Source organism: Diadema antillarum, unplaced genomic scaffold, assembly GCF_040938485.1.
Source record: "Diadema antillarum isolate AM-2024a unplaced genomic scaffold, OU_Dant_1.0 scf00000008, whole genome shotgun sequence".
NCBI lineage: Eukaryota > Metazoa > Echinodermata > Echinoidea > Diadematoida > Diadematidae > Diadema > Diadema antillarum.
Genome location: NW_027270897.1, coordinates 1,537,559 through 1,551,138, shown reverse-complemented (window position 1 = coordinate 1,551,138; position 13,580 = coordinate 1,537,559). Strand labels below are relative to the sequence as shown.

Genomic DNA, 13,580 nt, shown 5'->3' with positions numbered 1-13,580 from the left:
TAGTATACCCATTTTATGCATTTCATGTAATATAGGCCTATATGATTGTTTGAACTGTAGCATAAAAGTACTGAATAGTGGAAGGTGAAAGAAGATGGGTAGAAATGACACGTCATGTTTTCTTTTTCTTTTCTTTGTTTGGTGATCCATGTATAAAAGGCTCCGCTTTTCAGTAGATCACTCTTTTCCATTAATATACTGCCTTTTGTCATCAATGCAAAGTATGCATTGTTTCTCTCATTACTTATTACAGTCATTCATACAATTTGCATTTTGTATGTTGATGACTTGCTCTCCTTACAAATTATTATTCGGTATAATCTGTCCACTGTATACTTTGTATTACGTATCATCGTTTAATTAATGGAAATTGAATTATATAACTGAAATGAAATTGAAATTTCCATCACTCACAATTCTTCAGCAGTCACTCCAAGGGCTATGATGAGGTACACCAGCCAGAGAGCCTGTGAGGAAAGTATAGAGAGAGCCGAGACTATTGATGGGAAAATGATAGCAATGTTGATAGAGCACTGTCACATTATCATCACTGAAAGCTGAAATTACTCCTATAAACTATGCATTGTCCACAATGTACTTACATAAGATGCATCGTTTGTTGATAAGATTTGCAGTTTAAGCTTTTAATGACCTGCAATTCGATGCTAAAATCTAAGAGTATAGTGCACCACATGCCATGACCCCCATTTCATGCATACCTCTTTGTGCAAAACCTCTCTGGTAATAGTGCACACACAGTTTGAAGTGTTCATTGTATATAACAGGAGTAATTTTTGCGCTCACATCGGTCAAGCTTATCCACAAGCTTTTCGCTAGCTGTGTTTCCATTGGCGCACTAATTATGACACTACATGAGGGGTGTCCTGCTGTCAGGAGAGAAATTTATCTTTGATTTTGCCAGTGAAGTGAAATCGAATTTGTTTGAGTTTGCAAAAGATTTAGAGCTTTAAAGTTGTCCTAGAAAGCCACTAGGTCAAACTGCAAGAGATTGATTGTCTGGAAATTTATATTAAATGAGACAAAGTAAAAGTTAAAGAATAAACTGGCATAGCAACAGCATGTCTAGATCAGTCAAAGTCAGACAGGGCAGTCACATGAAATGAGACAAAGCAAAAGTTAAAGAAATAGCATGGCAACAGCATCCCCGGTTTGCAATATTATGTATTAACTCAGACTATAGAAATTGAGTGAATAGAGGTGTTATGTAATAGCTCCCATCCAGGTGGTGGCTAGGAATGTTCTCTAGCTCAGTCGAGACTCAGCTATGTCAGTGTCACTAGGGTGTTGGTTGTAGTTTATTGTTCATAAGTTCATGAGTAAAGATTGTAACAGCAGTCTAGACGATGGCTAGATATATTGTGTGGAGTTTCAATAGGGCTATATTTAAGCATGATGATTGGATGATCCTTTTTTGTGTAGAAAAGGCATGAAAAGGCAAGTGTATGGGAGTGTAAGGGACTTTAGTGTTAATCTCTATGGTTAGGGAAGCTAATAAAAAGCTCAGTAATGTAGAGGATCGAGGAGAAACACTTTGATCAGACATCCAGCATAGATCTCCGCTTAGGCAGCAGTCGTTCTTCTGGGGGTTTTCTACGTCGGTGAGATGCGAGCTCCAGCTGCCGATAAAACTGAACTCGGACAGTTATGATCCGAACTTTGGAACGGAGCTCAATCTCCATTTGCCTGCTCGCCGTCGTTTGAGCTCGGGCATCGCAGATCAAGGCATGAGTCTGCGTGGTAGTAGGGACTAGTGAAGGCCGAGGAGCTGAAAGGACCGCCGATAGGGTAGCGTCTAGCTGAGTGGCCAAGTCAAGGGGTGCTTCCAAGAGACAAGCCAAGCGACTGTGCCGAGGTCGACGACGAGGGTATCGGACATCGATGACGACTGAGCCAAGCTAAGGGGATCACCAGTTCAGGTCATCCAAGACAACCTAAGTTATGTATTTGTGATTTGTTTCATATTATATTTTATGCTCAATGAATTGTTATGAACGAGAAAGCTGCAAAGATTTGAAAGATTAAACTCGAACATAACTGTATACGAACAGTTTGAATTTCCATTATTTTGGTGTCAGAGTAGCAGAGAGAGAAAAAAAAAAAGTCACTCACGTGACAATTTGGAGGTCCCACCGAGATTCTGCTACCTGATTGGAAAAAGTTATTCAGATACTCTTTTAACATGCTTTAGGCTTAAATGCGATGTTTGTGTATGATTCATGATTGAAGTTTCATTGCTCGATCGTACGCATTACCGTATTACTATGTGTTATTATTGTCGATATAATAACTGTTTCGTACGTTTGATCGGAAACATTACCCCAGTGTGAATTGTGCGAGTATGTCGCCTTACGTGACAGTTTGATTGAAGTTTTTCTCCCCAAGGTTATGCCCTTGGTGTTGCCTACTAGAGGCACATGTGTGATAGTAGAGATTTTATGTATACATGTTCGATGCTTCTGCTTTAGTTATAGAAGACTTAAAGCTTATACTCGAGCAGGATGTGAAGATGATGTATTAAGTAAGCTATAAGGCCTTTATTAGGAATACCAGCAAAGCAAAAGTTGGTTGTTAAAAGGCTTGGGAGATGATTGTGAAGTTGTTTCGTTTCAGAACAAGAATGGCAGAAGAAAAAGGGGTAGTGTAATGTATGATGTATATATGCTGTGGATATTGGTGTCTATCAGTCTCTCTTTTGAACACATGCCTATTGACATACACTGTGAATAGTATGTTGGTTGATTGACTAGTATGTTGCATAAATTTCTTGTAGGATATAATTTTGATATCCCAATTATATCTTAAGGTGGGGGATATTGTGAGGAGAGAAATTTATCTTTGATTTTGCCAGTGAAGTGAAATCGAATTTGTTTGAGTTTGCAAAAGATTTAGAGCTTTAAAGTTGTCCTAGAAAGCCGCTAGGTCAAACTGCAAGAGATTGATTGTCTGGAAATTTATATTAAATGAGACAAAGTAAAAGTTAAAGAATAAACTGGCATAGCAACAGCATGTCTAGATCAGTCAAAGTCAGACAGGGCAGTCACATGAAATGAGACAAAGCAAAAGTTAAAGAAATAGCATGGCAACAGCATCCCCGGTTTGCAATATTATGTATTAACTCAGACTATAGAAATTGAGTGAATAGAGGTGTTATGTAATAGCTCCCATCCAGGTGGTGGCTAGGAATGTTCTCTAGCTCAGTCGAGACTCAGCTATGTCAGTGTCACTAGGGTGTTGGTTGTAGTTTATTGTTCATAAGTTCATGAGTAAAGATTGTAACAGCAGTCTAGACGATGGCTAGACATATTGTGTAGAGTTTCAATAGGGCTATATTTAAGCATGATGATTGGATGATCCTTTTTTGTGTAGAAAAGGCATGAAAAAGCAAGTGTATGGGAGTGTAAGGGACTTTAGTGTTAATCTCTATGGTTAGGGAAGCTAATAAAAAGCTCAGTAATGTAGAGGATCGAGGAGAAACACTTTGATCAGACATCCAGCATAGATCTCCGCTTAGGCAGCAGTCGTTCTTCTGGGGGTTTTCTACGTCGGTGAGATGCGAGCTCCAGCTGCCGATAAAACTGAACTCGGACAGTTATGATCCGAACTTTGGAACGGAGCTCAATCTCCATTTGCCTGCTCGCCGTCGTTTGAGCTCGGGCATCGCAGATCAAGGCATGAGTCTGCGTGGTAGTAGGGACTAGTGAAGGCCGAGGAGCTGAAAGGACCGCCGATAGGGTAGCGTCTAGCTGAGTGGCCAAGTCAAGGGGTGCTTCCAAGAGACAAGCCAAGCGACTGTGCCGAGGTCGACGACGAGGGTATCGGACATCGATGACGACTGAGCCAAGCTGAGGGGATCACCAGTTCAGGTCATCCAAGACAACCTAAGTTATGTATTTGTGATTTGTTTCATATTATATTTTATGCTCAATGAATTGTTATGAACGAGAAAGCTGCAAAGATTTGAAAGATTAAACTCAAACATAACTGTATACGAACAGTTTGAATTTCCATTATTTTGGTGTCAGAGTAGCAGAGAGAGAAAAAAAAAAAAAGTCACTCACGTGACACCTGCACAATCTTAATAATAACAACAAAATAATCATTGTAATCTTTATAATTATGCAAGAAGATTTTTAAGTACTAAGAGAAGAAACAGAAAAATATGAAGAAGGAAAAATGAAGCAGAGAAACAGAAGAGCATGATGAACAAAAAGAAGATGATGATGAAGAAGAAGAAGAAGAAGAAGAAGAAGAACCTTTTAGCAGTTAAGAAGAATTCATTTATCATACTATCTATTACCGGTATATTGTTTAGTTACTTCAGGTTGCTTCAACCATTTTTATCATTGAACATAATGAGAAATTTGTTCACTCTTTACTGTAAAATTCACACATATGGGAAATCAAACACAGAAAAAGCACACTCAAACACACAGGCTCGGTACACACACAAACACACACACTAAAAATACATCAGTTTACACACACTTCTCCCTCATCCTAACCTTCCATTTCTTCTTTTTCTCCTCTTTTTGCATAATTATTTGAAATATTACTATTATTAATATGCTGCTGTTGCCGTCGCTATTGTTTTGTTATCATTACTATTAATGTTATTACAATTAACAAGAAAAGTTATTTGAAAGCTGGCATGCTTGCCAGTGCACCATTTTGGCAAATGGGGGGGGGGGGGGCAGCTTTGGATGAAAGGTGGGGTTCCAGTCAACATAATGCTACTACCACTTGTACTACCCCTTGGTACAATGCATGGTTTAACCCAGACCTACAAGATACTGCACTGATTTTAAATGTCAAATGTGTCACTTCACGTACAAGCTGAAGGTACTTACAGTGGAATGACAAGATATACGTGTGTAGCAACAGACTATGTGTATTTTAAGTAGTACACATTTCTACACAGCCAGAGTCTGACATATTCTTGACCTGAATTTGTTTGCTTTGGCATGTGCATCAACTCATTTTTGATATGCAAACATCACATGTCAAGACTGCAGGTAAATGTAAATATGCAAACATCTCACTCAAACAATACGACTACTGTTAAATTCTGTCTTCAAAATGTCAAGGAGACAATGATGAGACAATTCTAAACAAGGTCAGAAATCCTCAAAATCTCATTCCGTATGAAAAGTACACCTTCATTTGACTAGTAACTGACCTACACTTGTACGTCATGGGTTTATTCCCCCGCTTTCTGACAGAGGAGAGTTTCAATTGCTTTTACATTATGCAAGTAAAATGATTGCTGCATTCATCCAATCCACATACAATACAACTCATTTTCCCTTAACTCCCTTTATAAGATAAGATAAGAGTTTGGAGTGAAAATAAGATATCCTTGGCAATGACTCATTCTAGCTTTGTGATGATTTACCAGTAAAACATGGGGGTTATTATTCATCAAGTAGTTGCAATTACAGTTAATGATAAACTGTCTTTTTGGTTAAAAGAAGAAGAAGAAGAAGAAGAAGAAAAAAAAAATATCAAAGTACCTTGACAAGAGAGAACTATTAATGGGAGAAGGATATCATTGCCTCATCAAATTTTTAGACACATGTGACTGGCACTAACGACAATGTTGTGTGAAAATATGACCATTCATGTGATTTAATTTTCATCAGATTTTTTTTCCCTCTTCAATGAAATTTGCAATTTGTTCTAATTGTTTGACTTTGAACTTTTATCATGACTTTGAGTTTCATTTAATAGGCAAAAAAAAGAGGAACATAACAGCTTTTGAGAGAATAATTTATGTTCGACCGTAACCACTAAGCTTAAAACCCCCCAAAATTGCTGATTAGGATTTTCTGTAATGGACCTAAATATGTCATCTTGGTTGACGAACTCACAGTAAAAGGTGTGTACAGTTCTGGTCGAGGTGAGAATTAGCTTTTTAAGTTTTGCCAGATATTCAGAAACCACTCTATGAGATGTCAAAGAATGCAATTCTAAGGGGTATCAAAAGTTTATTTGATGAAAATCGGTTTTGAAATGGCTGAGATATCCAAAAAGAAGGTGAAACAAAGAGATCCTAATAAAGTTGTGGCATGTCGCCTTCGATTATTATTACTCGTTTGGATATCTCAGCCATTTGAAAACCAATTTTCATCAAATAAAACGTTGAATCCTTCTTAAAGTTACATGCTCTTTCATATTTCATAAGAGGTTTCTCATTATCTCACTTAAGAATTTTTAAAACATGAATTCCTACCTCAACCAGTACTGTACAGTCCCTTTAAAGTTTGTCTTTCCTGTTAAAAATCTTTTCTCTCATTACCAGTGGCGTATCTAGGGGGGGGGGGGGGGGCAAGGGGGGCACGTGCCCCGGGCACCACTCCTAGGGGGCGCCAAAAACGAAAAAACGAAAAAAAAAAGCGAAGAAGAAGAAGAAAAAAAGAAAAAAGGGGAAGAAAAGAAAGAAGAAGAAGAAGAAGAAGAAGAAGAAAAGAAAAAAAAACCCTCGCCCGAACGGGGGGGTTGCAGGAAACCAAATCAAACAAGATAAAAACAAAACATGATGATGATGCGGACAAAATGACAATGTATATTGTGTTCACACATGTCATTTTATATTTAGCAGGCAAAATGTTACACGGAGCAGCGGCTGCAATTTCTTTCGTTCTGAAGCGATCGCCAATTGGATCAAAGGAGGGCGCCAACGGTTTCGAAAATGGGGGGGCAAAATAATCAAACAAGATAAAAACAAAACGTAATGATGACGCGGAAATATACAAATTTTGGCTCACTCGCTCGTATTAATTTAGAGTATTTTTTCAAGTCCTCTGTTTGTTGGGTATAAATCGTTATCTATAAGGCCGTCACTATATCGTGATTAGAATTGTAAGATTTAATAAGCAAAAAATGACAAGAATTGCATGTTTTGTAAGCTGAAATACAAAATTTTCGGCTCGCTCGCTGCGCTCGCTCGCCAAAATTTATCAAAGAAAAAAGAAAGAAAAGAACAAAATGTGATGATGACGCGGAAATATACAAATTTCGGCTCACTTGCTCATACTAATTTAGAGTATTTTTTCAAGTCCTCTGTTTGTTGGGTATAAATCGTTATCTATAAGGCCGTCACTATTCTTGATTAGAATTGTAAGATTTAATAAACAAAAAAAAATGACAAGCATTGCATGTTTTGGAAGCTGAAATACAAAAATTTTCGGCTCGCTCGCTGTGCTCGCTCGCCAAAATTTATCAAAAAAAAGAAGAAGATAACAAAACGTGATGATGACGCGGGAATATACAGATTTCGGCACACTCGCACATAGTAATTTAGAGTATTTTTTCAACTCCTCAGTTTGTTGGTATAATCGTTGTTATCTATTAGGCTGTCACTATATCTTGATTAGAATTGTAAGAATTAATAAGCAAAAAATAACAGGAATTCCATGTTTTGTAAGCTGAAATACAAAAATTTTCGGCTTGCTCGCTCGCCAAAATTTGTCACGAAAATAAAAAGATAAGAACAAAACGTGATGATGACGCGGAAATATACAAATTTCGGCTTGCTCGCGCGTACTAAGTTTGAGTATTTTAGTTTGTTGGTATAAATCGTTATCTGTATAAGGCCGTTACTATATCTTGATTAGAATTGTAAGATTTAGTAAGCAAAAAATGACAAGAATTCCATTTTTTGTAATCTGAAATACAAAAATTTTCGGCTCGCTCGCTGCGCTCGCTCGCCAAAGTTTATCACAATTTATTACATTTAAATCACTCTCAAAAGACCCCTTTTAAGTGCTTGAAAAAGCATATAATTTCATGAAAAAGCATAAAGTCCCTACCGGGATGGAATTGGGGTTGAACACTTTTTCAGAAATTAGGGGCGTAGATTTCCGCGCTTGCCCCGGGCGCTGTTTTCCCTAGATACGCCACTGCTCATTACTGTCAAAATTTGGTGGTCAAAAACAAAGCAGAAATCAAGATATCAAAAGTTTTTCTTAATCATTCCTTCATTTGGACAGATGTGTTTTGTTGTTTGTTTTAAAGAACGAAAGAACAAGGACAGATGTGCTCAGCTGCTTTCACTGTGATACAGCTCCTCTCTCTTCTCTATGAAACTGCATCTCCTAACTCTCTCTTTTGTCAATCACTTTTTGAATGGGTTTATAGGATGGACCAATTAAGTAAACATTGTTTAACAAGTTAAACAAGTTTAGAGCAGTTTTGACACATATGTATGCTCTTCATGTGACTGAAAGAATCATGTGAAATGTTTTTAACTTCCTATTTTCTGTGTGATTCAATAATATGTTCAACTTTGCACTTCTTAATGACCTTCAGGTGAGTTTCAATTTAGACCTAGACATTAATAGCTTTTGAAAGGATGGGTTCTTCACATGACAAATGGGAGTCACATGAAAATATGACAAAGTTTGCAATTCCTTTCATTTTTTAAAAATTTGTTTGATTGAATGAATGAAACTTTCAGTTTGTTTTGTTTGTTTGATTTGAACTTTTAACTGACAGCCAAGTTCAATGTACAACATCTAACAGCTGCTAAGAGAATGCCATATATCCACATGACTAAAATCAGTCATGTGAAAACAAAACAAACCTTAAAATTCAATACATAGTTCTTTATTTTCTGTTTGATTCATTAAAAGTCAGGCTTCCTGTTTTAATCAATAAGTGCCAACTTGAATGTAACGTCGTACGAGCTTCTTAGCGAGTGTCTTATTCACATGACTAAAATCAGTCACCTGAACACACTGTAAAATGATACTGAAATTTTATTGACTTCCTGTTAATTTGTTTGTTTGTTTGTTTGTTTGTTTGTAACTTTAAGTTTGTTCTGTGCATATGTCACTTCACACTCTTCAATGGAAATGCCCAATTCAGGAATATAATATAAAAATATTCCCGCACCATGAAAACAAAACTTGCCATGGGACAAAAATTGCATGCCTTGGTAAAGTCAAACTTTAAACACAGTCACACTTTTCAAATTTGACAAAGTCCATGCAATTTGTCCATAAACCCTGAAGACTTAAAAGAGTGAAATACCTCTCTACAGATTTACATGACTGGTGATATTTATAAGCATTTTACTGTTTGTTTATGAACCTGTACCTTTACAGTGAAGGAAATTGTAACATAGAATGTTCTAGTTCTGAATTACTAATTTCATATGAACTGATCAAAATACACTTAAAATCATTTCTTTCTTCTTCTTTTTTTGGGTTATTGTTGTTTGGAGTTTTTGTTTGTTTTTTATCTTGTGTTTTTGTTTTTGTTTTGTTTGTTTTTGCTTTGTTTTGTTTTTTGGGTTGTTTGTTTGTTTGTTTGTCTGTTTTCGGCTCTGTGGGACAGATAGAGAAAGCCTACGACAACATTTTAAACAATTCCTCAAATACACACAAATTTTCATTTGGCATGTATTTCAAAGATAGTCTTTTCATGTTAGTTGTAATCCACAATAACAAATGTCTGTCATACAATGCAAGGTTAAGAAATCTCCTTGTTTCTACAGCCAAAGGTTTGTTGTTTGCCTCCTTCCACTGGATATAGTCATTATGTGTTGATTTTCTTCAACGCAAAACACTTTCATTTTGGATAGGATAATTTCTGATATCAGTCACATTGCTGTAACATTTACATAAAGCCTTCCACCCAGACACCAAGCCAAAAGTTGCAGCAGTCCTTTTTTTTTCCTTTTTTTTATCTCTAGGATAGATTTTGATATTTCATTTGCATACTGATATTGATTTATTTTTCATTAGATTATTTTAGGTGAAAATATGATGTACTATCAAAGCAATTTAGGTAGAATTGCTAACCAACATTTCAGCCCAGTTAGTAGTGCTCTTTATTGCAAATGTGGACACTATATACACCGTGTACCAGTACAAAAATACTCACTATTCCAGCATCAAGCAGCAATGCCAAATTACTGTTATTTTGGCTAATTTTGTGGGGTCATTATGCACATAGATCTTCAAACCAGGTAAGGTTCAAATCTCTGTACATTATATATATTTCATCTGTACGGACGCAATCCAACCCACCAATAATATAACATTTATTACTAAACTTTGGGTGGACACCAAGAGCAGAACAAGCATTTCCAATCTCATGGGAAACCAGCCATTTCATGTTCACTGTGCACAGGGAAAATTATCATGCAAGTAAACTTTTTAATGCAGGGCTCGACATTTGCAAGGGGGCCCTGTGGCCGAAGGTAGGGCCACTAAAACTTATGTTGGGCTACCAAACTTCCAAAAAGGTTAGTTTTGGAGGGTAAATAAGGCACCTAAAATCTTACATGAATTTTTGTATTTCTTTTAATTTGGTCCACCAAAATTTCAAATTCAACAACTTCATGGCCCGAATGGACCACCACAGAAAAAAAAAAATAGTGTCAAGCCCTGTATCTCTGGCATATGAAAGATGAAATGACAGAAAAATCTTCTCCAGTGATATTCTTGCTTTGATGGCCAATGATGGGCCATCAATATCTGATTATAGGCCAATATTCTGTCTGAAATATAAGAAAAATATCTAAACATTCTCTGTAGCTTTTCATAGTACATTGCTCGGTAAATAACTAGATTATACCCTAGAGAATATTCCACTTGAAGTGGCATTAAAAAATGTAGGTTTTTATGCTCCATGATATCATGTGGTATCTTTTTCAAGCTGATTCATACATTACTTGCATAAAGATTCAGAAGAGAAAAGGTAGAAAAAACTTTTTTACCACTTGTAAACATACATGGTAAATCTTAGCCTGCGGTATTCTTAAATGTCTTTTTCAAAACTGATTCACACATTTTTTGCATAAAGATTCAGAAGAGGGAAGTTAGAAAAACTATACCACTTGTAAAAAAAAAAAATCATGTTAAATCTGTGTGCATCAATGTGCACTGTCCCCTCACTGATAAACACAGTGAGAAAACTTGACATAATATCAAAATTTTTGGAGAAGCGCATACTCCTGCTAGGAAATGCAATTAAGTGAAAGAACAATGCAGCCAAGGTTTGCATAGCCAGGCAAACGACTGAGCAAAACTTGTACTCTCATTCTTTTAATAGTTCATTTATACAACTTGTAGCTGTTAGTACTTAGTATGGAAAGCATTTAAACTTATTTGGAGAATACAGTGTAACTGGATACACTTTTAATGTCCTGAGAAGTCTATTATAAATTACATTGAAACCAGTATTCTTGAACACACTGATCACCATACCCCCCTCAGAAAAAAAAAAGAAGACATTTATTTGAATTTGCCGGAAATCACGTTGGCCTGGGATGCAAAGGGCATCAAATACATTGTAGCATTGGAATTGATAGGTGTATGGGACACAATAGTATATTTTTTTTATCTCTTTCTTTTTGTTTTTGTGGGAGGGGGGGGGGGGCTGTAGGATTTGTGGTCATCAAAAGCCTGGCTTAAATCACTAGGGCAGTTTTCCTCACCAAAATCAACTAGCATGTCATACGATGTTTGACAGCTGCTTAAGTCATGAGACCTTAACAAAATGATTTTTAAATGAAACGCATTTTATTGAGTCATTATGGCATACAAAATATAATATAATATAAAATAACATAACATAATATTAAATATTCAATTTAAAAGCACATTTTGCAGTGACTGTCTCTTATATGACACCCTTACTTTAAGTCTTACTCATGCCCAGGATCCTGCTGTCCACACAAGACCAGAAACTCACCAGAAGGATGAAGCCGAGGACTCGTAGGTCAGGAAAGACGCAGTATATGACTTGGAGGTAGTTGATGAACCCATCGTCATTTGCACATTCCTCCTGGCTCTTTATGAAGGCACACTTTGCTTCAGATGAGTTCAGATCATGATAGTGACCACACTAAAGGGAAAACACAAAAAATCAAATGACACAGTGCAAATGAAAATAAATTCAACCTTCAATGCCTGGGATGATCTCATTAAATTCATTCAGTACTTCCCAACAGTTTCTAGAGATGGAAAACCATGCAAAATATTTCCCTACAGGACAAAATACTTACAGTTGTACGTTGACACCCAAAATACAAATCTCATCATCTTGGGCTTTGCTTTCAAGATTTTTCAAAAATGGGAATGCCTAAACTAGGGCCTTGAAATCCTGGGAAGTCAGTGAAAGAAAGCAATTTCCTAAATTCTTGAATTCTGAACATTTAAACAGGAGTACAGTTCGTATATTATACTACTGAAGTGAGGATAATGATAATGACAGCATCTGGAGTTTTTTCTTTTCACAGTGCATGTGACATGGTACTGTGTCACTAAAATAGTGAGCAAGATGATCGTATGTTTACATTCAACAAAACATTAAAAAACAAACATGATCCACATGTTGAAATTTTATGCTCCAAATTGACACCATTCAATTTCATTTCACATTATGAAAGCTGACAATTTATTCTGAGAACTGGAAGAACGTGATCGACAGAGCTTACTAGATCCCTTGGCTCAGGCGAGCTGAAGTTTAAGAATAGAATTTAGAAAGAATATCTGCAGTCAAAAAATACAAATACCAAAATGAACCTGTACCAGCTCCTGTAATGACTTTATTAGATACACAAACATGTAGACCATCTATTGATGAATGAGATATACATTGAAGATATCATTTTCATTCACGGCGCGGTTTAAGTAAAGCAAAACAGTATCGGTTTCAACCACAATCCAATGAGCTCATGCCATGTCCCATGATAATTGACTTCCATGATTATGGGCGAGACAATGTCATGAGTGGCATAAAGGTTCAGGGTATTAACTCACTGTAGACTATGAAACTACATACACACTAGCTGCATTGGATTACAGCTCGGATTTCAGCAGCATATTTAATATGTAAACTTGTCCAAGAAAAAGAATGATTGATAGCCTTCTGCATTTTCTTTTCATATCACATGAATTTGATTAGACCCTACATCCTAGCGATTCCTACATCAAAACAAAATAAAAACAAATTAGCAAACTGTAAACAAAACTGATATAAGCGGGCATGCAGAATATTAGAATTGCTTAGAGTCTTCGTTTCAATGTTATTTGTTACTGTCAGTGTCCTGTTGTTACCCCGATTCTATGACCACCACACTCAATGAAACTAACTTCATATTTTTACCTGAGTTTGAAGTACTGCCGGTGTTGTCAGCAAAATATTATTAGTGGAAGCATCGAAATGAGTCGTCGTTCTTTCGGCGTCACGGAATAGAATTTTCTCTTTCTCATCATGTCCAGAAAACAGAAGTTTAATTGGAGAGTTCTGCCGAGGCCGAGGTGGTGCTTGCACACCGTTTTCTGCCATCCGGCTGCCGGAGAAGTCCCCCGAAGCTGCGGCAGCGACTCCGTTGTTGATCGCTGCAGCCGCCACATACGCGCCAAGAACCCAACAACAAAGCGACCATGCTGAAGGCACATTCATGGTGCTTGCAACAAACATTGATAGAATTGCTCAGCTGAATGTTGGGCAACGTTATTTCCCTGCCATTTTTATCGTTCGGCGTGACAAGGCGGGGAAAGAGCTAATGTGGTTTTAATTCACATCGTTCCAATTCCGCTAGTCCT

At 36.8% G+C, this 13,580-nt stretch overlaps 1 protein-coding gene across 1 annotated transcript in view; it reads right to left on the bottom strand.

Moving 5' to 3' along the window:
- LOC139718456 (mitochondrial sodium/calcium exchanger protein-like) overlaps positions 1-13,580 on the bottom strand; it is a 48,187-nt gene extending 34,607 nt beyond the window's left edge. Inside the window, exons 1-3 of the mRNA XM_071629930.1 lie at positions 13,138-13,580; positions 11,722-11,874; positions 415-467 (exon numbers count right to left, since the gene is read on the bottom strand). Of these exons, the coding sequence (XP_071486031.1) occupies positions 415-467; positions 11,722-11,874; positions 13,138-13,455 (524 nt within the window). The 5' untranslated portion in view covers positions 13,456-13,580. The remainder of the gene's footprint in view (positions 1-414; positions 468-11,721; positions 11,875-13,137) is intronic.